This window comes from Fistularia commersonii, chromosome 22, assembly GCF_037954325.1.
Source record: "Fistularia commersonii isolate RoL2024-O1a breed Wild chromosome 22, RoL_Fcom_v1.0, whole genome shotgun sequence".
Classification (NCBI taxonomy): domain Eukaryota; kingdom Metazoa; phylum Chordata; class Actinopteri; order Syngnathiformes; family Fistulariidae; genus Fistularia; species Fistularia commersonii.
In genome coordinates, this window is record NC_141305.1 from 2,329,708 (window position 1) to 2,355,810 (window position 26,103).

Here is a 26,103-nt window from a genome sequence, read left to right on the forward strand (position 1 = left end):
AAAGATCTTCCATCATCCTTTGGAAGATCATCCAGCATTGCCCCTGAGTGCAGAAGATGGATGGAGGAAAGACCGATAACCAAAAATAAAAACAATAATACTGATACAAAATGACTAAAAACAGGTGCTTTGTTTTTAAAAGAAATATACAAACGTGTGTGAGGACACTCAAATATATTCCAATATAACCTTATGATTTTTAGAAATTAATATGGAGGATTAAAATCCATAACTTCACAATTGTTTTCACTTTTTAGAGGAGCTTTTATTTTGAAAAGGACATTTTCTCTCTGTCTCTCCTTCTCGCTCTGTCTCGTTTGGAAAGAGGCGCGCGCACGAGTTTTTGCGAGATCCCGCGGCACTCGGCTCCTCCGCCGCTCCGCTCCGGACTGCTCCTCCGGACCGCAGCGGTCAGCGGAAAACCCGCAGAAGATAATTATTATTGTTATTTTTAAAGTAAGACTCCTGCAAATATGTGATTTCCGCAACCGGGGTTTTCGTCGAAAGGGAAGGAAGATGGACTCTGTTGGGAGAAACACCCCGGAGAAGTTGTGGCTCTGCGGTCTGCTTTGGTGGTCGCTCCTGGTCGGGCTAGCGTCGGGAGGTAACGATACTTTTTTTTTTTTAAATCGTGATTTATTTCGTATTTCTGTTTCTGTCATGTACCTGGATAGGCGTTTAACTTATTTTAGTTTTGTTTTCATTGTAAATATACCCGCAAAAAAAAAAAAAACAGTCCCCTTTTTAAAACTCCCCCCTCCCTTTAACTGTACTTCACGAAGACCTGTTTAAGCTAACGCTATCAAAGATTGTCAACAAGTGAAACATCACCTGGAATCCGGCTAACTTTAAATTAATTTTAAGTCTGTGATTTTTTTTTTTTTAATCTCCATCTACATATATATAAGTTACAAAACTATCCCCGCAACGTCTCTAAAAGCAGTCGCGGTGTCACTTTTCATGTTTACTCGTTGTGATTCCCGAGTCCTCACCTTCCTGCAAACAGCTAATGGGATTGAATTAACCGTGGGTTTCCACGAGTGAACCGTGTTTCCAGGAGAGAGAGGACATCATCCACGGCTGTTCTATTGCCTGCATTTTATATTCTGCATGCTCGGTGCACACAGAGGACATGATTTGCACCCACAGGAGTCTCACCTTATCGGGAGGCTGCAGCAGTAGGACTGTGATGCCCACTGCATTGGAAGAAGTGTGTGACAATGACAGTGGCGCACTCGAATTAGTCCAAGGAAATGCACCACTGCTGTGTTGTGAGACTTGAGGGCAAAATATGCCGTCCCCCCCCATCTCCCCTTTCCCTCTCCCAAGCTTCAGATGTACATTATTTACACCCTCGTGTGCATTTGTTGGTTGATTTGATTCTGGGCATGTGTCATCTGAATGCAGCGGGGTTCGTCCATCCAGGCCGCACTTCCCGATGATGATCACAAACCATATTCCCCAATTACTCACACTTGCCATATCACTCGCTGCCAACGAGCGTTAGATAGAGCGTCTTTTTATCTCCCGTGCGTAGCGATCGAGGCATTATGAAACGAGCCTTCGCCGAAGACAGTCGCGTCACAGACATTAGCGGTGCATCGGGGTGGCGTGACAGTCAACAAACCAAAAGAGGCACTTCAGTCAAGTTGAATCTCCTGTTTGCCGGGTAAACCGGGCACACAGGCAGTGACAAGCACTGGTCTTGCTTCTCGGTTTAACTGTGAGCGGGTGTTCACTCAAAGGTCAGTGGCTATGTTGGAGGATTGCTTTTTTTTTTTGCTTTTGAAATCGCACAAAAATGTCCCGCTTACACAAAGTGCCCCGCGGAAATGTAGATTGCAGAACACCTCCTGGTTTTTGCCTCTGAACGCGCAGCGCCAGTGTCCAGAAATATTTCCAAAAGCACTTTAGGCGTTGTTTTCTGGCAGTCTCTCATTTACGCACCCTCGGGATTCCCACGTTCCAGCAGTTTGTCAAAAGAGTTCAAACAACCTTTCTTCTAAATACTATAGTAAAGTTTGTTCTCTAGGGCTCTTCGAGAATCCAGCCCCGGTGGAGACCCTTGTTTTTAAACAAACGTGACGTACACTCAGATGACTTAGACTTCATTGTGCTCGCAACAAAATCCAAGCCAGCATTCGTGTCCATCCTAGTGAATTCAAAGGGAGAAATGCAAGAGCGTTTCCTCTCGGTCAGTTTTCAGAGAATTCCTCCCTGTTATGCCCACAAAAGCAGTCAGTTGAACAAACACTGTATGAGAAAGCGTGATAAATCTCGTCACTCTGACTCACGGTCAGAATAAGAGAAAATGATCATGCAATGCTGTTTGCCTGCAATCCGCTCAATTTTGTTGAGCCACTTTAAAGCGACGCTGAAGGACCATTTACACCTGATGGACTATTTGAATCACTCATTCACTGGCTTCTAATTAAATGTCTGCACACAGAGGGGATTCACTTCAATTTGAGAGGTGTTGCTCTCATCTAGTAGCAATCCTACCTTGGATTTGATTTGACGTACAGTATTGTGCATAATGTTATTTAAAAAAAAAAAAAAAGTCAAAGGGCAAATATTCAAACTTTTTAGTGTAAATATGAGATTTTTTCTCGACCGACTCATCCTGTTACTGTGCAGGAACAATATATTACAATAAATAAAGGGATAGTTAATGTGTTTTGCCCATCCTGGCCTTCCTTTCCGCACCTTATAACCCAGCCTTGGCACGATAATGCACAATATTTTGTCTGGAATCGGCGACGCGTGTAGGTTCTCGTGAGACTGGCAGAAAATGAATGGGAACCTTCCAGAAAGATGCCGGCAGTTTGTTTTGCAGCTGTTTCTTTGGTGTGAATGGCAACTACTGGCTTTAGCCCAGTTTTTTCCAATTATCAAGTAATCCAGTTGGGATAATTTGAGTATTAGTAAGCATAAATGTAACAAAGAATTAATATTTCGGTCCTATTTTTGAGTTTGGTGGGCTTTGGTGGGCCCCCCTCTGACATTTCAAACCACAAAAAATGATATTTGAAAATATTTAAAATGACGCATCTTGTCATTTTAAATGTTTTTGCCGTTTAGACCCCATGCCTGACGTGGCATTATCTCACGATACTCGAGAAGCCCTGCCGAGTAGTTGTGGTGTTATTCTTCTGGCAGGAAAACGTATGACTTAATCTTTGTCCTGTTGATTGTGGAAAAGGTGTCGGGTGAATTGTTCATTTTCATCATTTGAAGTCCGAATGAGTCGGTCCGACGAGGCGTTATCGCATCGAACCTTTTGGGAAAAAAGAAAAACGACGCATTAAATCGCATTGACTTTATCTAGCGCTGCCAATGAGTCACTCCGGCCCATTAGCGGCGGCCCGCTCTCTGTCCCCGAGCTCACGGGCTACAAATAAAACAAACCTGGAGTAGACGCGTCTCCGCGACGCCCGGGACGAACGTTAACCTTTGATTACGCGCTGAACTCTGAAGCTCATTAGAAAGCGAGCCGGTGGCGCCCAGGCACGAAGGCTCCGATGGAAACGCTTCAGAGCTCATTAGCCCAGATTACAGGGCGACGTGAAACGGCGGGGGCGAAGGGGTGGGTAGACGTCGAAGAAACAGCTGGGTCCGTCGGTCATGCTGTTACTGGAACACCGGGCCGCAGACAATGTGGGGATGTCGGAGCCTTTCATGTTCAGGTTGAAGGTTCCTGTCAGGGCAAGACAGGCCCCGACATGTCTGCCTCTCCGAGCCGACTCCACGTCCGCCACCTCCGTCTGCGCAGCGCTGTTGTGGCACTGGAGTCAAATAACTTTAGATCCGGTTTTGTCGTGGCATCGGTTTTGGATCGTCCGTAAACAACCTCCTCCCGCAGGAGCCACGGACCTGAAATCATCCCAGAATGTACTAGATATGGTATTTATTATTACCCAAAAGGAAGTTATTGTTTTGTGTGGAGCTGGAGACACTGTGAACCGTGTGTGTGTGTGTGTGTGTGTGTGTGTGCGTGCGTGTGTGTGGGCATGAAGGCAAATTATCATAGTTGAGAATTTAAAGACTCAACACCAGCAAGGTGAAGCTGAGCAGATCCAAATACTCCTTAGAATGAGACACTGTGTGTGTTTATGTGTGTAGGTTGTGTGTTTGTGTGTGTTCCTACTAAGACACAAAGAGGATGATAATTAGCCTGGCTTTTACATCTAAATGTCACATGTTGGCTATATTAAGACCGCAATACTTGACTTTCCTCGCACTGTGTGTGTGTGTGAGTGAGTGAGTGAGTGTGTGTGTGTGTGTGTGTGTGTGTGTATCTCCCGCTTTTCGGCTCTTCTCGGGAGCACATCGCGATCAGCTCGGATGAGCTAACAACCTCAACAGCCAGCGACAAAAAAAAAAAAAACGACTGTTCGTTTTCTGAAAATAAATGTCCTTCAAATATCCCCCCCCCCCCCCCCCTTTTCCCCAGCTTCCTTTTATGGCGATGGCTTTGTACAGCTGAAGGCGACGGAGTCGTCCGACCATAACACGCTCCACATTCGCTTCCGAACTTCCAGCACCAGTGGCCTGCTGTTTCTCGCCGCCGGCCAAACCGTCTACTTCCTACTGGAGCTCCACGCCGGCCGCCTGCAGGTGGGTACATCCGTGGCCTCGGTCCACGAGCGTATGTGCCGAAGCATATATGAGCGCACATATGTACATATGCACACGTCTTTGGGCACGATGACGAGCACGCACCAGAAAAAAAAAAAAAAAAAAAAAAGTCACGTGCACCCGCTGACCACCCTGAGCGATATCTCCATCTCAGTTGACAGAGTCGGTCTCTCAGCGCAGTAACACAAGCAGACAAGCCTGGGTGACAGGAACCGAGCGTCAACGCCGCACCCGTCACTTCTTGTCACGCCAAAAATCCAGGGGAATTATGATCCCACCCAGATCTGTGTTTTTTTTTTTTGTTTTCACATTGAGGTCTTATGAATATTTCTATATATTCGCTCTTAAATCGAGCATAGCTTTACCGCTGAGCCCATGATGGCAAGCTCGCGGTCTCGGAAGTTTGCTTTTAATTATCAACGCTATTAAATTTGCAAGTGCACACAGTCTGTTTGCTCTTGCATGCTGGTATTGTACTGTCCTATGATAGAGCGAAGCCTTTGAGATGAGATGAGAACAACTTTATTTATCCCGAAGGAAATTGTTGTGTCAGAGTTTCAAGCAAAAACATAACAGTAATAGAAATAGTAGGAAGGAGGAAGAATAAGAAATACAATGAAATATAAATCGTGTTAACTGTTGACTACAAAGATTTGAACATTCCCTGCGGCTTAGGGAACGTCTTTGTTAGCAAAGACGTTTGAATTTTTGTCAATAATTTTAGTAACATAGAATCCAATTTTTATGGTCAATTTATATGTGGGTATTTTTTTTTTATTTTTATTTAATAAATACAACAAATCAAGATGCCTTGAAAGCAATTGAAAAAAGTAACATTGTCAAATTTTTAAAATGGTCATAATAGTTCATTTTTCCCTACACCTTGAACATTGTAAGCAGGCAAATGTTAATTTTTATTGTTTTTTTTATTCATTTTTGGAGCTCATGGAGTCGCCAAATTCCACTATAGTTTAAATTATACCTTTTGATATCTCGGCATACACTTCTTTTGCCCACAAGAAGAGCTCAGCTAAATGGATTTAGGATGAAATATGTGTCCTTTCCAGCTTGTTTTTCTAGAAAGTCACGTAAGCAGCTCTGTCACATTAAATCTGCAAACAATATTGACAAGTGCACTGTAGGATATCTTGCAGACGTCCTGAAAAACCCTGTTTTGATGAATACATCATTGCGTTTGTGCATCAAACTCTGCTCACTTGCTCAGTCCTATTACTTAAAGCGGCACAGGTTATGAAAAAGCTTCCACTCGCTGGGTCAAGTTATCTTCGCTCGGCGTGAGTCAGACACGAGTGTCTCTACCTGGGAACCCGTGCACGAAACGCAAGGACTCAGCAGCAAACACTGTCGTATAAATGCAGCATTAGCTTGAGATGGTGACAAGGTTATCTAAGACATAGCCTTCAGTCGGATGTGATGTCTTTAAATAAAAATTCTCACCTGCAATTGAAGTCTTCCTTTTCCTCTCCAAGACTTGAAGGTACTAAGTAATATATCTTCTTCTGAAGTGATTTTTTTTTTTTTTTTTGCTCCCCCAGTTGAAACTGGACCTTGGATCCGGGGAGCGACTGTTACAGTCTGAAAGAGGCTCTCAGCTCAATGACCTGGCCTGGCACTCGGTGGAGGTTTCCCACCTGCAACAAACAGTCACTTTGACCGTAGACAAGAACTCTCACGCCACTTTAAAGATCCAAGGGTCCCGTTTTGTCCTTAAATTGTCGGACGGTCTCTATGTTGGCGGCACGGGTGGCCTGGACAGACTTTATCTCCCTAGAGATCCAATCGGCTTTCGAGGCTGCATGGACGATGTTACTTTCAACCAACACGACTTGCTGTCGTCACTGAGGCCATACACAGGATTCAAAAATGTCCATGAGGTATCTTTAGGTTGCAGTCAGCAGTTTTTCGCCACTGAGGAAGACCCCATTAGCTTCTTCAGCTCCAAGGCCTACATTTCCCTTCCACCGTGGAATGCCCAGCAGGGAGCGGCGTTCGAGTGTACTGTGCACACCTCAGCCAAAGAGGGTATAATCCTGTACAGTTCTGCCCGAGAGGGCGGCTTTGTGGCTGTGGAGCTTCAGGAAGGGTTGCCCGTGGCCATCGTTAGCAGAGGTGGAACCAAAACAGAACTACGGTCGCTCACATTTATCAATGACAGGAAGTGGCATACTCTCAAGGTGCGCTTCAGCTCCAGGAGTCTGGAGCTAGCAATAGATGGAGAAATGGTAAAAAGTAGCCTCGGCTCTCGCTCGAAGGGACTGCCGCTGAAAGGGTACTTTTTTGTTGGCGGTATTGATGACAGCACCAGATCAGAAGCCAGGAAGGTGGGGCTGGTTTCCGTGTCCGGAAAGCGAGTCCGCGGGGGCTCGTTTAAGGGATGTATGAAGAATATTGAAGTCAATGGAGTGAAAATGGGTCTCGCCAGTGCCGTTGTCACTAAAGATATCTCAGTCGGCTGCGAGCCAGAGAGAGAACCAGAACCGTTGACGACTGCGAGTCCAACAAGTGGTCCGGAGTCCCCGTTTCACTCGGTGACCCCGACACCTTCGCTTCACATGTCAACACTTGCAAGGGGTTTGGACAAAAGGTATGGCTTCAATTTTGTGCAACTAAGAACACTTGTGGTCCAAGAGGGCGGCAGAGCCTCTCTCGAGGCCAAACACATCAAGGTACTGTTGGACTTCAAAAAGCTCGGCATTCGACAGTCTCAGATTATGTTCCAAATTCAAGAGCAACCGGTGCGAGGTCAGATCAGACTCGATGTGGACCAGGACCAAGCGGAGAACACTTTCGGCATGTTGGACCTTTGGCACGGTCGAGTCATGTATATCCACGGAGGCTCCGAAGAGCCAGACGACTTCTTCATGTTTTCAGTTTACTCCAGCAGCAGGAAACAAGTGCCCGATTATCTCAACGGCGTCAAATTATATCGGTACAATATTACCGTCACGCCCACCAACGATCCGCCTGAACTGAGCCTCCCTGAAGGAAATCTTTTCGTCTTGTTGGAAAACTCAAAGAAACGTCTCACCACAGAAGTCCTGAAAGCCACGGACATTGACAGCAACGACACCGATCTCGTCTTCTCTGTTCTTGGAAACCTGAATGCGGATGCGGGATACCTGGAAATCGAGAACGAACCAGGAACGGCAGTGACGGCATTCTCGCGTTCAGACTTGGAGGAGCTGAGAGTTTACTACGTTCACACAGGGGTTCGAAACTCGAGGATAGTTCTTAGAGTCAGCGACGGGGAAAAAGTCAGCAACACCGTGGTTCTGAGAGTCATGGCTGTAGCACTCGAGTATAAGATCGCCAACAACACCGGCCTGGAGATCATTCAAGGGGAAACAGCCGTTATCGGCTCGAAGCATCTGGCCGTGCAAACTAATGCCGTGAAACAAGTCGTCGAGGTCCGTTTCGATGTAATCGAACCCCCGCAATACGGAGAACTTCAGAGGCTTCACTCCAGCGGCGAATGGAGGCCCGCTGATTCCTTTTCCCAAAGGCTTTTGGAAAAAGAGAGGCTAAGGTATGTCAGCACATTCTCAGACATCCAGACATCCAACGCCAGCGATTACTTTAAATGCAAAGTCAGCGTGGCCACGAGGGCGACCACGGAAATACTCTTTCCGATCACTGTGAAGTGGGTTACATACCGCCTGGCAAGGAATGTAATGATGGACACGGATAAAGATAGAAGAGTGACACTGGACTCGGGGCATCTACTCGCCAAAGCTGCGGGTGTGGTGCTTTCTGAGGATGATCTTTATTTTAGGGTGCTCACCACGCCAAAGAAGGGAAGACTCCTATTGGACACGACGGTCTTGACGAGGAACTCGACCTTCAGCCAAAGGAATGTCACGGATCTAAAAGTACATTACGAGCTGATCGACAGACCGTACGAAGACACGACCGATAGGTTTAAGTTCCACCTGGTTTCCAAACACGCTCAGTCTCAGAACTACGATTTCCAGCTGTCGATAAAAGCCGACGTTAATAATGTTTTTATGAGAATTGCCGGTCTCTCCCTGCAGGAGGGCGACAGTAAACTGATCACAAAAGATGAGCTATTCGCAGAAACACTGAGCACAAAAGATTTGTATTACACGGTGATAATCAGTCCCAAACACGGACAGCTGGCCCGCATTAGCCAGTCAAATTCAAATTCCAGCTACAAGAATATCATCACCTTTAGTAACCAAGATCTTTTAGAAGAACGGATTATGTACATCCACGACGACAGCGAAACAATGCAGGATGAGTTTACGTTCGTAGCCTCCAGCAGCAAAGGATTTAAACCCTCCGTTGCAGAAGATGAAATAGGCGCCAAAGAGGGAACTTTTAACATATCCATCCAGCTGGTCAACGACCAAAAACCAGTTCGAGTCATTGACAAGGTGTTTCATGTCGTAAGAGACGGACAGAGGTTGCTCACGATAGAGGATTTGCGTTACCACGACGCAGACTCCGACTTCAACGACGACCAGTTGATTTACACCCGCCGAGGAATCCCCGTGGGCGATCTCGTTCTGGTCAACGACACCGCTCATCGACTGTTCCGGTTTCGGCAAAAAGATCTAGAAGAAAAACGCGTGCTCTTCGTTCACAAGGGCGCGAGCACTGGCAGGTTCGTGTTGTTTGTCTCAGACGGGAAAAACTTCGTGTCGGGTCTTTTGGACATCAGCGCACACGATCCGTTCTTGAAAATAGGCAACAACACTGGCGTACTGGTTCAGAAAGGACAATCTGTGACTATTACCACCTGGAACATTAGCGTGCTATCAAATCTGGACATCCGGGACGACCAGGAGGTGGAGTTCGAGGTAGACGAGGCTCCAAAATACGGACATCTTTATCTCAATGGAACAAATGCGAAGACGTTCACACAGGCGGACCTCGAGAACGGCCTCATTACTTACCGTCACGATGACAGCAAACACTTGGCGGACTATTTCAACTTGACCGTGAAAGCCAAGGAAGTTCAACTCGCGGTGAAGATCGGTGTGAAGGGTTACCTGGAAAGTCATCAACGGCCACCCATCGTGCAGAATCACAACAGCCTTCTGGTGGAGGAGGGGAAACCGGTTCGGATCGACGAAACCAAACTAGAGGTGAGTTTATTTTCATTCGATTGTCACGTTTAGTGTATCGTCTGCAAAGAAAGTCACAATCGTCATTGTATTTTATGGGGAGCCTCGTTCAAAAATGTGAAGGGACATATTGTTGAAATCTAATCCCATTCATATTGCGTAGGTTTCCTGTGCTTTATAAAGTTCTCATTGTCAGTCCAAATTGGAAAAAACACGGACTGTTACAGAATAATCGGAATCATTAGTTCATCAGGATGGAACAGCTTAGAGCAGTGGTTCTTAACCTGGGTTCGATCGAACCCCAGGGGTTCGGTGGGTCAGTCTCAGGGGTTCGGCGGAGGTCAAGACACACATTGGTGATGACATCATTGGCTGCAGGTGATCACGCTACATAGCTTGGCCTATCCAGGGATTTTGGCGCGCTCAGTTGTAGCAACTTGTGACTGTCGTGATGGTACGTCATTGTGATTTCTTAATATTTTAATCCCTTCATACTAATTATGTCGGGCAAAAAAAGAAAGCGGTCGGAAGAACACGTACAATACGGATTCACATGTATGACGGAACGTGATTGGAATCGGTGTCCTCACTGCATGATTTGGAATGACAAGATGAGCAATTCTAGTCCGGCACCGGCAAAACTAAGGGAAGGCTTCCTTCAGCTGCATGGAGATGGGAGCTACAAGAACATAGCGCTTGCTGGATTCAAGGTGAAGGGAGCCAGATTCGATGAAAAGGCTACTCTGCCCGTTTTTTGTACCCATCGACGAAACGATCCTCGATCCAATAAAGAAGGGTTCGGTGAATGCGCATGTAAAACAGGTGGGGTTCAGTACCTCCAACAAGGTTAAGAACCACTGGCTTAGAGAGAGGAAAAAATATCCCTTTTTGTTTGCGACGATACCGTATCGTACCGCATGTTTCACGGCTGATGACCGATGCGTCGCCCCAGGTTACCCATGAGGACAATCTGCCATCTGAGATTGTATTCAGTGTCAAGGCAGCCCCCTCTCACGGCTTTCTCCGGCGTTTCGTGGAATCGGACGAGCGTTTCATCGGAACCAAGCAGTCACCCGTCGACACGTTCACCCAAGAGGACGTCAACCGCGGGAACATCCAGTACGTGCAGGCGGAACCCGACCGACTCGACGACACCTTCGTCCTGGTCGCGACCAATGGGGTCACCGACGTCGGCGATATCGGGATGTCGGTCGACGTCATACCGCGCCTCATCCCGTTGGAAGTCTTCAACTTCACCCTGACGGAAGGCGGCTCCAAGGCGCTCACCCGAGACGTGCTCCGAGTCACCGACCGGCACTTTTCCGGAATTAACTTCCTCATCGGCGTGACCGAGCCCCCCAAGCACGGTCACATCGAGCATTCCAGACATCCCAATGTGCCCGTCACCTCTTTCACCAGAAGGCAGGTGAGACGTGTTCCGACCCGCGTTAATCATACCGCAAATTATTCGATCGGAGAATCGGACCTCCGTTCTATCCTACTTTGTTTTCTCCCCGATAACGATCCATCTTCTTCTCCCAGGTGGAGCATGAATTTATCTACTATGTACATGACAGCAGCGAGACCTTATCCGACAACTTCACCGTGGTGGCCAATGATTCGGGCCTGAGGAAGGAAAGCGCGGTCCAGACGCTGCACGTCCAGGTTACGGCTGTCAACGATGAACCCCCTGTTATTACAGCCAACCGGGTCCTCAGGGTGAGTCCGCACCGCCGCAATATGTTTTAAACTTAAAAACTTTTTTTTTTTTACCGTCAGGCGGTTTTCATTTGGTCAGTTTGTGAGACGCCATCTCCACCGAGATGAATCGTATTTTTATTTTCCTCCCGTTTCGGCGGGAATAAATTCACCAAGTCCATGCTGGAAATTATTTTTAATTTTTTTTTTTTTTTTTTTTCAACGGAGAAGTGAATTTAAATCAAATGGAAAACAACCTCCGGGGGCATTGTACAAACATAAGGTCTCCTTGCCAGAGACGGCGGTCAAATTTAATCCATCTCAGAGAATCTTACAGTTTAATGACGTGGTGAAGTGGCCTGGAAACAGCACCGTCGCTACGTCATGTGTTTCCTTAATCCGCGAACCTTCAAAGAAACATGTAGCGGCCACTTCCACGTGAGTGCTACTTTACAAATCAGGCCAATCTGCTGTCTTAGACGGCGATCGCAGGAAGAATTCCAGGCGACGGGACTCTTGGTGTCCACAAGGTGGCTCTCTGCCTCTTCCCTCCGTGCTGTCACAATAACTCCTAGAATGCTTGGACATTTGTAGCTCAGGGGTAGATTTACTTCAGAAACATCCTCCGTGCCGCTAATAATTCAACCTGGGATGCCACATATTATTGAGCTATTCATTTAGCGCAGCGGTCGCCAACCCATGCGGCTCTTTCATCTTTACACTGCGGCTCCGAGCGGCTTGGGAAAATAAATTATAAATATGTACTTGAAGTGTATTTCATTTGTGTTTATTCATTTTTTTTTTTTTTTTAGTTCTAAGTTGGAAGATTATTGTGATCTTGAAATATTAAATAAAATCATATTTATGATTTTTCGCCGCTCAAAATAACGTCACACTCGCGGAAGCCGGTTTACCCGCCAGCCGGTAAAGTCCCGATTTGCAGATGCTGTGCGCAGAAGTTCAGGAGCAGAAGTCCCATAAACCAGGTAAAATAAATATTTATGAAGATATTTTGCAAATATTTATTTTTTATTGTTTACTGACAGTGATTTTTTTTCCCGATTTATTTTTAAAATTCAGGTCAAGGCTCCGCTAAACGCTCTGAAAGCCCAAAGCTCAAAATGAGTTCATTACATAAATAAAATTTAATTTTCTCCATAATACTTTGTGAATTTCAGAAGCAACACACTACACACTTATTTATACAAAGTATAAAGGTAATAAAAAGCAATAAATACAGTGGTACCTTTTTTTTAATTTTAGATGTCAAAAAGTAATTGCGGCTCCCAGTGTTTACACCGGGTCCAAATGGAGGACTTGCGGGCATGAACATGCTTAGATGCTCGTCTCGTACTAGAATGTGTTGTTAAAACGGCATGAAGAATTGTTAGTTCTTTAAAAATCACAATTTGTAACACGTTTGATGCTAGCTATTTAAGCTAAGCTAAGCTAAGCTAAGGGCTTTCCGAGGAAACCGGGTCCAAATGGCTCCTACGGGTTTCCGACCTCTGTTCTAGCGTAACTCTTAATAGGGTTTTTGTGTAAATTGATCTCACGTGTCTTGTCTTTGATTTTCGGTGAGTCAATCCGGATGCTGAACATCAGACCGATCCCGCTGTGGCTTCCTGTCGGGTGGCGGCGAATGAATTGCGGGGGGGGGGGGCAGCAGTCTTTTCTCATTAGAGAAACATGCCGTAAAAGAAAAAAGCGTGTCAGTGCCGTTGTGACGTTCTGCCGTTGCACCGATGGGTGAAGCTTGATACCCCATATGGTCGGTAGCTGCGCTGGTTTTCAGGTGCTAATTGGAAAAAAAATACCCCACGCCTGCCTCTTTTCCAGTCAGAGCGATCGGATTACAAGCAAACCACTCAGCCTTTTGCCGTTTTAGATTCAATTCCAGCTCTATTTTCTGATCATCGTTAGTATCTATACCTTTCAGCAGCTATTATCCAACAAAGTATTACATATTTTGTACCCACTCTGTCATTCTTTGACTCATATCATGACTTATGATGGGAACCAGAAAGGCGACTACACAGAAATATCACACCTCGCTATTCATGGAAAATCAGTGAAGCAACACTTTGAATGCAGCGTTAACACCTTTTCTTGATGCTGTTGCACTGCTGTTTACCCTGCATGAAAGCTACATGAAGCTACATGAAGATTGGTTACACGAGGAGCTGCAGCAATGCGAATGTACACGTCAGATAACCCAGTTTATCACTCTTCACTCTTAATCCTTGGCATATATACTGCTCAAAAAAATAAAGGGAATGCTTGAACAACACAATGTAACTCCAAGTCAATCACACTTGTGTGAAATCATAGTGTCCACTCAGGAAGCAACACAGATTCATTTGGACTTGTTTTAAGGACATTACATCAAAGTTGGATCAGCCTGGAGTTTGTTTTTACGCTTTAATTTTGAGTGTGATTCCTAATCCAGACCTCCATGGGTTGATACAATTGATTTCCATTGATCATTTTTGTGTGATTTTGTTGTCAGCACATTCAACTGTGTAAAGAGCAAAGTATTTCATAAGAATATTTCATTCATTTAGATCTAGGATGTGTTTTTTAAGTGTTCCCTTTATTTTTTTGAGCAGTGTATTTTACTAGGGCAGCAAGTCACTTTCATTTACCGAAATTTCCGGACTATTGAGCGCACCTCACTATAAGCCGCACCGGCCTATAAGCTAGCCCAGGGGTCGGCAACCCGTAACACCCAAAGCGCCATTTGGACCCGGTTTCCTCGGAAAAGAAAACACTGGGAGCCGCAATTACTTTTTGACGTCTAAAATAAAGGAACCCCTGTATATATTGCTTTTTATTACCTTTACACTTTGTGAATTTCAGAAGCAACACACTATACACTTGTTTATACAAAGTATTGCAGAGAATATTAAATTTCATTTATGTAATGAACTCATTTTGAGCTTTGGGCTTTCAGAGCGTGTAGCGGAGCCTTGACCTGAATTTTAAAAATAAATCGGAATAAAATCACTGTGTCAGTTAACAATAAAAAAAAAAAAAATTTGCAAAATATCTTCATAAATATTTATTTTACCTGGTTTATGGGACTTCCGCTCCTGAACTTCTGCGCACAGCATCTGCAAATCGGGACTTTACCGTCTGGCGGGTATACCGGCTTCCGCAGGGTATGACGTTATTTTGAGCGGCGAAAAATAATAAATATAATTTTATTTAATATTTCAAGATCTCAATAATCTTCCAACGTAGAACTAAAAGTAAAAAAAAAAAGAATTAACACAAATGAAATACACTTCAATTAAATATAATTTATTTTCCCCAGCCACTCGGAGCCGCAGTGTAAAGATGGGTTGCCGACCCCTGCGCTAGCCGATCGCTATCTCGGGCTTCCTCCTGCGCACTAAATTCGTCAGTCGTCTTCTTCGGTGTCGGAGTTGAACGGACCCAGAACTTCCCGGTCATTGTGACGAGGATAAACGTTTTAGCGGCGTGAAGCTCGTTAGCGTCCCCCACCCAAAAAAGTCCATATATTAGCCGCATCGTTGTTTACGTGGAAAAAGTCGCGGCTTATCGTCCGGAAATTACGGTAGTGGTTTGAATTTCTGACAAATTGCTCGGTCATTTCGCTGTTACTGATGTTCATTTATTAATTCACCGGTGGCAAGTCAATCCCAGACCGCACATACAGACAAACAACCCTTCGCCCTCTCATTTACACCATATAAACAGTATACCCTTGTTTTTCGCGGGGGTTACGTTGCAAAAAGAACCCGTGATAGGCACAATCCGTGAAGTAGAAACCTTTATTTTTTTTTTACAATTATTATACAATTAAATACGGCTCGAAAAACAGACTCGAACTGGAATTTGCAAGAGAATTTGCACCTACGTCATGTAAATTCGGCAAGCTGTTTTACGTACGTGTACATAATAAACTGCAACGTTATTGACGCACAGGTAGAGAAGAAGCGGAGTGACTTTTTAGCCAATCAGAATGCAGAACACAATGCACGATGCAAATCCGTGAAGTAGTGAAACCGTGAAAAGTAAACCTCGTTCTTGCGAGGGATCACTGTAGTACTCGAAAAAATACAGCGAACACTGAAACAACACAATGTAACTCCCAAGTCAATCCTCTTAGGAAGCAACACTGACTCATTTTGACTTGTTTTAAGGACCTTACATCCAAGTTAGCGTGTTTTTCCACTTTCATTTGGAGGGTGACTCCAAATCCAGACCTCCATGGGTTCAGAAATTTGATTTCCATGGATAAATTTTGTGTGATTTTGTTGTGAACACATTCCACTGTGTAAAGATCAAGGTATTTCATAAGAATATTTCATTCATTCAGATCTAGAGTGTGTTATTTTAGTGTTCCCTTTATTTTTGAGCAGTTTATATATGTAGAGAGATACACACACACAACCATTCACTTTTTCATTCACATGCCATATAACGGCGGTCGCCAAACACCACCAGGCTGCAAAGAACTTTGTTTAAAATCAAATGTATTTAATTTCGTTCGTCTGATTTTTATTTAGAAAATGATCCCCATCCTTGCGCTTGAGTAAGTCAGCAAGCTAACCCTCGCGAAAATGGACACAAAAAAGCAAAAAGGAAATATTAAGAGTACCTACTTGGTTGGTCGCAATCTCATTCCACAATGGTCTCAAATGAACCTCCTGTATGCTTTCGGACTGCGGGAGGAAAACCCACGCAGAGGTGATCGGAGATGATCTATGGGGTACCAAAATAACTGTCGGACATTTTTATCGCACAAGAAAGCAGCCACTGCCAAGTTCGGACATTCGGATGTAAACCGCAGGTACAATAAACATCGCTATTTGTTCCAGCGGTGGAACTTTTATCCACCTACACAAATTCGCCAACAAACGTGAACTTCCCGAATAGGATCACGTCAAACGATCACGATTTCGGAGCGACATATCGTTTTTGCGTCGCTCGGGTTTCGCGGCACGTACGAGGAGCGGTCGCACGTAGCGTTACGCAACCGCGAACCCGAAGCCCGTCTTTTGTCGCGTCTGCACGGCCCAGTAGATCCCACTTCTCCGTGTCGATGAGTTCCCGCGTCCCTCCGCGTAGATGTTTGACCGCCGTTTCAACTTAAGCCAGCAGAAATCCCATTACAGGCCGGATCTCGACTTCGCCTCGTCGACAGCGTATTTACACCGGCCGCGCTCGGATGTCCTTAATTTGATTTTACACCCATGTACGTAACTTTAACGGCGATCCGAGTGAGTTTTTTTTTTTTTTTTTTTTTTTCCTGTTGGATTTTACTGTTTCACTGTCCCTTTGTGTCCAAGTTAATTTCGTGTCATTCCGCTCCAGCGGGTGACGTACAAGTGGGGAATGGATGAACGGGGGAGGGAGTCCAGCAAACGCCAACGCGGCTCCGCGGCAATTATGCTTAGCGATGTATTACTCGGTCACGTCGCCTCGCTCAGATGGTTCTTTCGGCTTTGCTTCTGTTCCAACTGTTAATATTTGTGCAGACTCAAATGCATTTACCGTCATCTGAATGACTGGATTGTGCAATTTTTTTTACTTTTTCTTCCGATGCATTGTTGTAGTGTTATAAGTATTTGCTTAGTATTTGCTGTTATAGTGTTATAAGTATTTGCCAAAGTATTCACTCATTTAACCACTCTAAGACGGAAAGAACGAGTCTCTACGCGTGTTTACTGTTGACGACGGTAGAAAACAGTGTCTTCGCTCCGTCCTTTACTGAATCGACCCGGTATCCAACAGTTTTACCTTTTTACACATTTGAACTGATCACGTCATAGCTCAGCGCCCGCTCCGAACCTTATTTGCTTAACATAAACATAAATACATATGCCATGAATAAGCATGTACTCAACGAAAAAGCAAAATTAAATACAATAAAGTAATTATAAATAATTATGCTATAATCAACAATCACCAAAATATAATGCAATAATATTATATCCAAATCTGAGACTAAATTACAAAAAATGGAAAATGGCACTAACACATTGTATTTTTTTACCGTTGACATGTTTCTCATGCACTGAGCAGTAGGCTGTAATAAAAATCATTTTTTTATTTACTTTTTTCCTCGCGGGAGTGCATTTAAGATCGCTTCTGCGAGCTGGCGTTTTCGTCCGAACGGAAAAAGATCCGCAATCGTGCAAAGTGCACCACGTAGCTTCACAAACAAGATGCAAGCTCAGATGTGGGCGCCAAAATCTCCGCGACCGGTTGTTCAAATCGTGGTTGAATTTGAAATCGTGCTCTTTGGTTAATCCCGTGTGCAGGTGTGGGTCTCCGCGGTGACGGAGATCAGTCCGGAGGACCTGAGGGCGCAAGACCTCGACACGCCCGCCGACGAGCTCCACTTCATGGCGACGCCACCCAGCAACGGACAGCTCTCGCTGAAAAGCGCACCGATGAAGGCGGTGCTCAACTTCACTCAGGCCCACATAGACCAGGGACAGCTTCTCTTTGTCCACAAAGGTACTAGTTTGTGCCGTCTAGTATTACCGGTGTCGGATTTAGCTTTTCTTGCTTTCCCTTTGCAGCAACACCTCGACCGAAGAGGTGAATCGATTCCTTGAGGTCAAAACAATCTGCTCATATATCGCATTCAATTTCACAATTATCCGAAACACTATTCTCTCTACCAGCCTCCTGGTTTGCGTACGTGTTCTTAAATATGATAAATGCACTTTATAATTCAGAAACGCATCAAAAAACAACAATACATAATAAACACTTTGCTACACTTTATGGCTAAACTTCACGATTCTCCCCGTCAACGAATCACCGACAACAACTTCGCCATCTTTTCATGGACGAGTCCACAATTCACTCGTGTTTTCCATGATTTTTGCACGGCTAGCTAGCAACGGGCGTCGCCTTCCACTGTTTTTAGCCTCCATTTTTCATATCATAAAGCAAAAAGTTGACCGAGCTACTTTAGTTGATGCACTCGTAAGTCAAGGTTCCACTGTATTTTATCGCCGATTGCAATTCTTTTAAGTATTCAGTCATTTGTTAAACAAACTTTGTCAGGCGCAAAATGCACTTTCCTCTAAGGGAAAGCATTTTTATCTCAGCTTGCAATACTTGTGGAATATTGGATTGAATATTTCTTTGACAAACATTGTTTTGAAAAGAAGAATTGATTTTATTGTCTATTTTTTGGAGGTCAAAATCCGACTAATGTCGCTAAGCCAAAGGATAAGATGAAACCCAGAGAGACCTCGTTGAGTCTGATAGTTTTTCTTTTTTTTTTTTTTTTTTTTTTTTTTTTTTGTCTAATCCTTTCCTTTCCAGGAGCCATGTCTGGTGGCTTCAACTTCCAGGTCAACGATGGTGTGAATTTCACTCCCAGGCAGATCTTCAGCATCACTGCCAGATCCTTGGTCCTCACTTTGGAAAAGAATCGTCCTCTCAAAGTCTTCCCAGGTAAACCGCCTCGAAAAAAAAACAAAAAAACGTTAAATCGGGACTTTCCAAACCGAGCCGTGACCCCGTCGTTATAAAAGACATTGGTTTGGTTGTGTATTTTCGAAACCCCGAAGCGTTTCTGCCCAGTTTTAGTAGCAAACGCTGGTGACAGGTTGAGCAGACCATCTAAGGAAGGAAAACCAGCACCATTTAGTCGGATGAGCTCATTTGTTTTTTTTTTCTTTTATCTTTGTTGACAATGCCGAGGAAATAACCATAAATAAGAGCATGGTAGTCAGTGTGATTCATTGTGTGTGTGTGTGTGTGTGTGTATATGATGCAATCACACTGGCTCCCGGTTCTACTTTCTGCAGCGCCACAATGAAGAACCATAACAAACAAGAACTTCCTCTCGTTTTGTTGAACTGCTTTCGCTTGGTTCCTTTTCTTCCCCCGGACGTTCAACCTGCTCACACGATTCTTTTAATTCTCTTTCCAGAATGTCTCGGGTTAAACGTGGCATTTATAGCGCAAAGTCATTATTTGTCCAGATACCAGACCGGTGACTCAGCGCTGCGGTGACCTAACGCTTTTATAACTATTTAAAACCTGTCGCGCTAAAAATAAGCATCGGTCTCCGCGAACAAATTTCAGGCTTCTTCTGAGAAGGGTCTGGTTTGTGAGGTGGGGAAAAAAAAACAAAACAAACTGTCGGTCCGTCAGAGGCGGCCAGAAGGGGCAGAAAAAAGGGGGCGCAGAATGGGAGCGCTCGCCGCCGACGAAGGGGTTTTGATGGCGTGACGTGAGACGTTTTTTTATTTTTTTTATTTTTTTTCTTCTGCGTCTCCCTGCCTCGGCCCCTCGGACCTCGGGACGTTCTGCATCTCAACTTCGGGCTCCTCGTAATGGGTTGCACGTGTTTAATCAGGAAAAAGGCATCACTCAGATGAAAGCATTCCACGCGGCTGAGATGGAAATACCTGGAAAATGAATGCAGACGTGACCTAAACAACTCCGCCAAATAAACTCGACATAGTTCATCCATGAATTATGTCTGAATCTGCAGAGCACATATCTCTCGCTTTAGACTTTTTTACAGCTTTTTATCGCTCAAGGAACAAAGAATCCTCCTTCACCCCCAGGAGAGACAGGCAAGGATGGCGGGAGTCTTTATGAAGAGTGATAAATTAATGAATAAATGGATAAATGAATGGTTCTCCCCCACCTTTGAGTCCCATTTAGTAAAGTAATTTATTTATATACATATATATACACAACAAAAGCACTTTCAACTTGCAAAATACATATTTTATTGCCTGTTTATATATTACATTACATTGCATTTGGCAGACGCTTTTATCCAAAGCGACTTACAATAGAGGACATAGGGACTGCAAATACACTTGCAAATACATGATGTACAGGAAAATTGTATAGTATTTTATTGCCTATCTGTATATTTTACATATACTGTCTATTTTATACAGTTTTATATTTCTATTGTCCAGGACTACAGATGGAAATTAGCTATGAGCTATAATCTGCTACAAACATCTCTGTGCTTAATGTATTTGTACACTGTCCTAATAAACTTCTAAACAAACAAACAAACAATATATAAAATAAGAATTGTAATATGAATATAATTCTTATTTTTTAATTTGATTTTATTTTGATTAACTAATTGATTCATTCATTCATTTTTTTGAAACTTAACTCTTGATTTTCACAACTTTGACGCTGCCACTCACAATTATCCAAATAAAGGTTTACTGATTCTGATGGGTTTTACTTCTTCCAACTCTCATAGAAGCAAACATAACATAAAACATAAGCAGATGATTTTCCTTTAATTTTTTTTTTTTTGTTTTGTTTTTTTTTCTTAATGGAAAAGCACCGCTGTGCAGTTTGACGTGACTGGACAAGCCTTAAGAATAGATAGACTTTACTGATCCAATGACAGGGAATTCAGTTGTCACAGCAGCATGCAGAGTAGAAAAGTGTGCAAATAACAATAATAGAACAATATAGATCCAAAATGAACAAGAACTATGAGCAATATTCACACTCGAACAGATCATTTGGTACCTCGCTGCAAAGAAAATCTTCCTTGGGACAAATTCATTCTACCTTCCGGAGAGCTTTTTCGTGAGGAAACGAGTCCGCAGAAGTGCGTGCAAAAAGAAAGCTGCATTTAAAAGAAAATATCAAGATTTCTATTTAAATTACAGGTTCATCGCAACAGGTGATACCAGATTAGACCGGATATATGTAGCACAATTTGTCCGGGAGCGTCTGGTGGAGGGAAACGAGCCAAAGCTCCCACTGACTCTACATTATGGTGAATTGATATTATAGTGCAAAATGATTGGAATTGCCTAATATAAAATGTAACGCTCGTATTCTGATTAAATACTTTGCGCCTCTAAGGGGTCCGCGGAAACATTGTCATGCAGAAAACTGGTTCCTGGTACATGTGATACGTGATATGGGTGGTAAAAATGAAACGTTACTAGGTAAGGTGTCCTGGAGAATGTATAAATATAGAATAAATAGTGCTTCGATAAGAGTTGTGGTCTCATCTGTGCAATCTTATATCAAAGATACAATGCATAATAATCAACCTCATGGGGAAACTTGCTATTCATCACAAAATCATGTGATTTAATGTTTTCCCGTTTTGTATCCAGGCTCCTCCGTACCGATCACAAATGAGGATTTGCGAGCCGTGACCAACGACGTCAGCAACACGTCCGACCGCGTGATCACCTTCAGCGTGATACGACATCCCAAACTGGGGCGTCTGGTGACGAGGCGGCCCGATAATTCCACGACGGACGCCTCCACGTTCACGCAGGACATGGTGAGCGCAGGTCCGAGGCCGCGCGTTGAGAATTCGTCTCGGATTCGGACCGAACTTTTTGTTTTCGTACCTCAGGTGGACCGGAAAGAGGTCTTCTACATCCAAGCCCCCATTGAATCGGTGGGCTGGGCGGCGGTGGACTCCCTGACCTTCACCGTTTCATCCCCGCCCTCCTCTTTGGACGGCCAGACTTTCAAAATAGACATCTCTTACGAGAACACCGGACCGGAACACGCCACGGTTCTTCTCTCCAACACAGGTAACGCCCGCCGAAATAGAAGGTCCGACGACGTCGTCTCGGGCGATTGATTCGATCTTTTTTCTGGACGGCAGGAGCCGAAGTGGCGGAAGGGGGGAGCGTCACGATAGACCAGTCCAAACTGGACGCCGGGAACTTGATGTCGCGACTGCCGACGCCTCGGCGGAGCTCCAACGAAGTCTGGTTCCAGGTGACGACGCTGCCTCGGCACGGCGTCATCGCGGTGGGCGAGAGAAACCTCACCGAGGAGAAGCCCAACTTCTCCCAGTTCATCGTCAGCAAATACGGGATCACCTACAAACACGACGACTCCGAGACGAGTCGCGATGCCTTCGTCTTCAGCGCGTGGGTCAACCCCAAAGGCCAGACCGCACGCCGCCCTTCCGACGACGGGGAGGTGATCGAGGAGAGCTTCAACATCACCGTAACGCCCGTGAACGATCAGCCGCCTTTGCTGAAGACCAAAGCTCCCAGTCTGGTGGTCGTCCAGGGCGACACGGTGGCCCTCAAACCCGAGAACCTCCGGGTGGAAGACCTGGATAACCCCCCTGATGATATCAAGTTCTCAGTGATTAGCGCGCCAAATAACGGTTACCTGGCTCTGGGAGGGCGTCTGAACGAATCCCTGGTGTCTTTCAGCCAAGCCCAAATCAACGACGGGAGTGTTTACTTCGTCCACGACGGTAGCCCCGCGTCCGGGGTGTTTTACTTCAGCGTCACCGACGGCCACCACAAACCGATTTACAAGCTCTTCAACCTGGAAGTCACCCAGATCACCATCTCGCTGGTGAATCACTCGGCGCTGGAGCTGGAGCAAGGCAAAACATCGGTGCTGCTGGCGCCACACAATCTCGCCGCCAGGACCAACGGGAAAAACGTCTCCATCCACTACCGGATCACGAAGCCTCCAAAACTGGGCAAGATTCTACTGGAGAGCCAGGAGGTGACGCGGTTTGAGCAGGAAGATCTCCGGACTGGAAGGGTGTCCTACCACATGGTGGCCCCGTCAGCCACGGAGGACACTTTTGAGTTCACCGTCTTCACGTCCGAGGCGAATCTGACCGGCCAATCGCTGAACGTCACCGTCACGCCTCTGATCCGGATCGCCAGAAGCGCGAAGATCCCCAACGGGATCGCCGCCGCACTGAACTCGGGTTTCCTGAACGCCTCCGCGCTGGCCGACCTGTGCGATTGCGACCCCGCGTTCGAAGTCGTCTCACATCCGAAGCACGGCAGGGTCGTCAAGGCCAAAAACGAGGCGACCGGAAAGTTTGCGCCGGCCGAGTCCTTCACCTTCAGGGATGTGGAAGCAGAGAAGGTGGCCCTGGAGCTCAGCGCCAACATGACCGGCGTGGAAGAGCTCAATGATACTCTGGTGTTTGTCCTGAAAGCGGACAACATGCAACCCGCCGTCGGGGAGTTCGGCTTCACCGTGGTGCCGCTCGATCCGGCGGCTTTCCCGACCGCGAGGAGTCCTCCCCAAACCACGGCGCCCGCCTTCCGGACGACATCCCGAACCTCCAGGAATGGAACTGACTTGCCGGGCTTGTCCACGGCTTTCTTTCACACCCAGCAGCCGAGCAAGAACCAACAGAGGTTCAAGGGACGCAACCGCTGGGGGAACTCCAACAGGACGAGCGTTTTCGGCACGACCCCGGGCAGACCGACGACCGGAACCGATCACTTTCCCTACAGGAACACGCCGGTTCGCGTGGAGTCCTACCCGCACCGGAGCTCCAACCCGCTCCTGGTCATCTTACCGCTCCTCGCCCTGCTGCTGCTCGTGATCATCTTCGTTCTGCTGGTCGTCTTTCTGCGGCACCACAGGCAAAGGAAGCAGAACACGCCGACTCCCAAGGAGCCGCCTCCCGCCGGCTTCCCGACCGCCCGGTCGTACGAGGGCCAAACCCAGAGGAGCACGACCGTCCCCGGGGTGACCGTCACCCCCTTGAACCCCGCCTGCCCGGGGAGCCCCGCTTTCAATCGCCCCGCGGCGCCGAACCAAAGCTCCGCCTACAACGCCATCGACTCCAACGTGCTCGTGAGTTCCTGGAGCAACTGCTCCCCTGGAGGGTCCTCGCAAATGATCCGAACCGCCACGCCGACTCTTCGGAAGAACCAGTACTGGGTATGAAAACCGCCGGCAGAGAAAGGAGAAGATGCCAAAACCTGTAGCGGTAACTATTATTAAAAAAAAGAAATAGCCTTGGGAATCCTCTGCGTCGCCTGGAATTTGACGTCTTCGCGTTAAATAAAATAGATAGCCTTTTTCCTATCGATAGCTTTAATCCGCATTAAACAGTATTTCTATTTGTATTTAATTGAAAGCAAATAACACTAAAAACATGAACTTGTAGTTCAGTAGTAGTTTTATTTATCCAGCACATTTGAAAGCAACAGTTTACAAAATGACCCGGCGGGAAAAGGCCAGAACTCGATCGTCCCCGATCCGACCGCAGCAGAAACCGACAGGATGCGGCATCGGATAAACGACAACCGTAGATTTTAAAATCAGCGTAATGGACAGAGAGTAAAAAGAAACAAAGTCGTAAAGCCGCGTCGCGCAAAACCCAGAACGCCGGCTCCAAGAATTTCAGTCATTCCTAGATTGGCGTCTTCGCTTCTCCTTACGAGTTTCAAAGCGGCCCTGAGGTCGTTGATAAGGAGCCGGAAGTAGCATCCCATATCCCAACGGCCCAACGGGGGCAAGAAAAAAAGACACCGAAACCTGCTTTGTGGTTCCCAGCAAATCGTACAGTTGCACCCGACACCAGGCCATGTTTCGGAAAGTCGAGTCTGAGATGAAACGGGCGGAAACCTCCTTTCTCCAGAGCTCGTGTTGCGAGCGGGAGTTTAGAAGTTGGAGTTGGAGACGGAGCTGGAGGGGTACCGCAGCCGCTGGTTCCTGGTTTCCTCCTGGAACCTGATTTCAGCTGAAAGGGGAAAGCGGCATTTTAGTAATACATATTTTTAAAAAAAGTTGGAAAGGGAAGTAATTGAGTCAAAAACTGGAAACGAAGTTCTGGAGAAAGAACGTTTTGCGGAAATGATATCAACGCAATCCAGAGCCGTCTGTCAGTCAGGATGAAGACGAGGGATGAGCTGCAGGAGGGGATTTAAACAAAAAAAAAAAAAAAAAGCCCAAAGCTTCGAAGAATTAAAAACCCCGCAATAGATGGGAGTTCGTTGATCGACAGGTGTAGGAGGTCAAACCTCAGTGAGAACGTTCCTACCAGAAGAAGCCGCACGAAGACGCAAACTTCCGTTCTACCCAGTGTGTTTACAACGGGGGCGCCTTTAAGGTCTTATTAACTCTAGGGGGGAAAACAAATGCCAGGGTTTCCAGGAGGAGCTTCAGAGAGACAATGGAGAACAACAGCAAAAACCCATCCAGCGGTTTTCACAGGATGCAGATTGTTCAGGAGGGGAAAGAGGAAGCAGAAGGACGTCCGTCTGAAAACGAGGTGCTGCTCGGCTGGAGGTGTCGGACAGCGGGTCAGGTGCGGTGGACCGGGCGAACATCTGGTTTGAGCAGAGCAAAAGGGACGAGATGTACTTCCAGAAGTGGCCGTGGGACGAAGGGGTTCTCAGAGAAGTTGTTTACCTTGAAACTGGAGTTGAAGAACGACCATGACGCTCATATCCAGGAGTGCCGGACGTCCAGGGCGCTGGAGTGTGAACCTTACGGAAAGCACTGGAGTCGACGAGGATGTGCGACGAAAGCGCCTCGGAGGACTGTCAGTGTTTCGTTTTGTTTTTTTCTTTTTTTTACTCCGATGTCGTGATGGATTTTTCGGACACGTGCGAACCGCGGAAAGTAGAACCACCGAAAGAACGCAAACTTGGACAATCTTCATATTCAAACAGGGGTGGTTCCTGCTGGGATTCCTCCGGGTTTTTTTTTTTTTTCCCGTGCGGAGTCTTCATGTTCTTGTATCTGCGTGGGGTTCCTTAAGGTTCCTCACGGTCCAAAAACATCTTCTTTGGAGACCCTGAATTTCCCGGATGTGCGAATGGGAGAACGGTTTTACGTCCCTACATGTGGACCCGCGTCGGACTGGCGACCGGTTTAGATGTTGGCGAAGCTTCCCGTCCCTGATGAGCGGTAC

The 26,103-nt window shown here is 45.9% G+C and overlaps 1 protein-coding gene across 1 annotated transcript; it reads left to right on the forward strand.

Moving 5' to 3' along the window:
* The first annotated feature begins 516 nt into the window (after positions 1-516).
* cspg4ba (chondroitin sulfate proteoglycan 4ba) lies at positions 517-24,195 on the forward strand. The gene is made up of 10 exons (XM_086169991.1): positions 517-604; positions 4,454-4,617; positions 6,195-9,767; positions 10,699-11,172; positions 11,289-11,465; positions 17,738-17,936; positions 18,759-18,890; positions 21,563-21,735; positions 21,811-21,994; positions 22,069-24,195. The coding sequence occupies exons 1-10, from the start codon at positions 517-519 to the stop codon at positions 24,126-24,128; spliced, it is 7,224 nt and encodes a 2,407-aa protein (XP_086026117.1). The 3' UTR covers positions 24,129-24,195.
* The last annotated feature ends 1,908 nt before the right edge of the window (positions 24,196-26,103 follow it).

Coding starts and splice junctions, on each gene's coding strand:
- cspg4ba (XM_086169991.1), top strand. CDS start 517: ATGGACTCTGTTGGGAGAAACACCCCGGAGAAGTTGTGGCTCTGCGGT. Junction 11,173..11,288: donor CCTCTTTCACCAGAAGGCAG/GTGAGACGTGTT, acceptor TTCTTCTCCCAG/GTGGAGCATGAATTTATCTA. Junction 11,466..17,737: donor CAGCCAACCGGGTCCTCAGG/GTGAGTCCGCAC, acceptor TCCCGTGTGCAG/GTGTGGGTCTCCGCGGTGAC.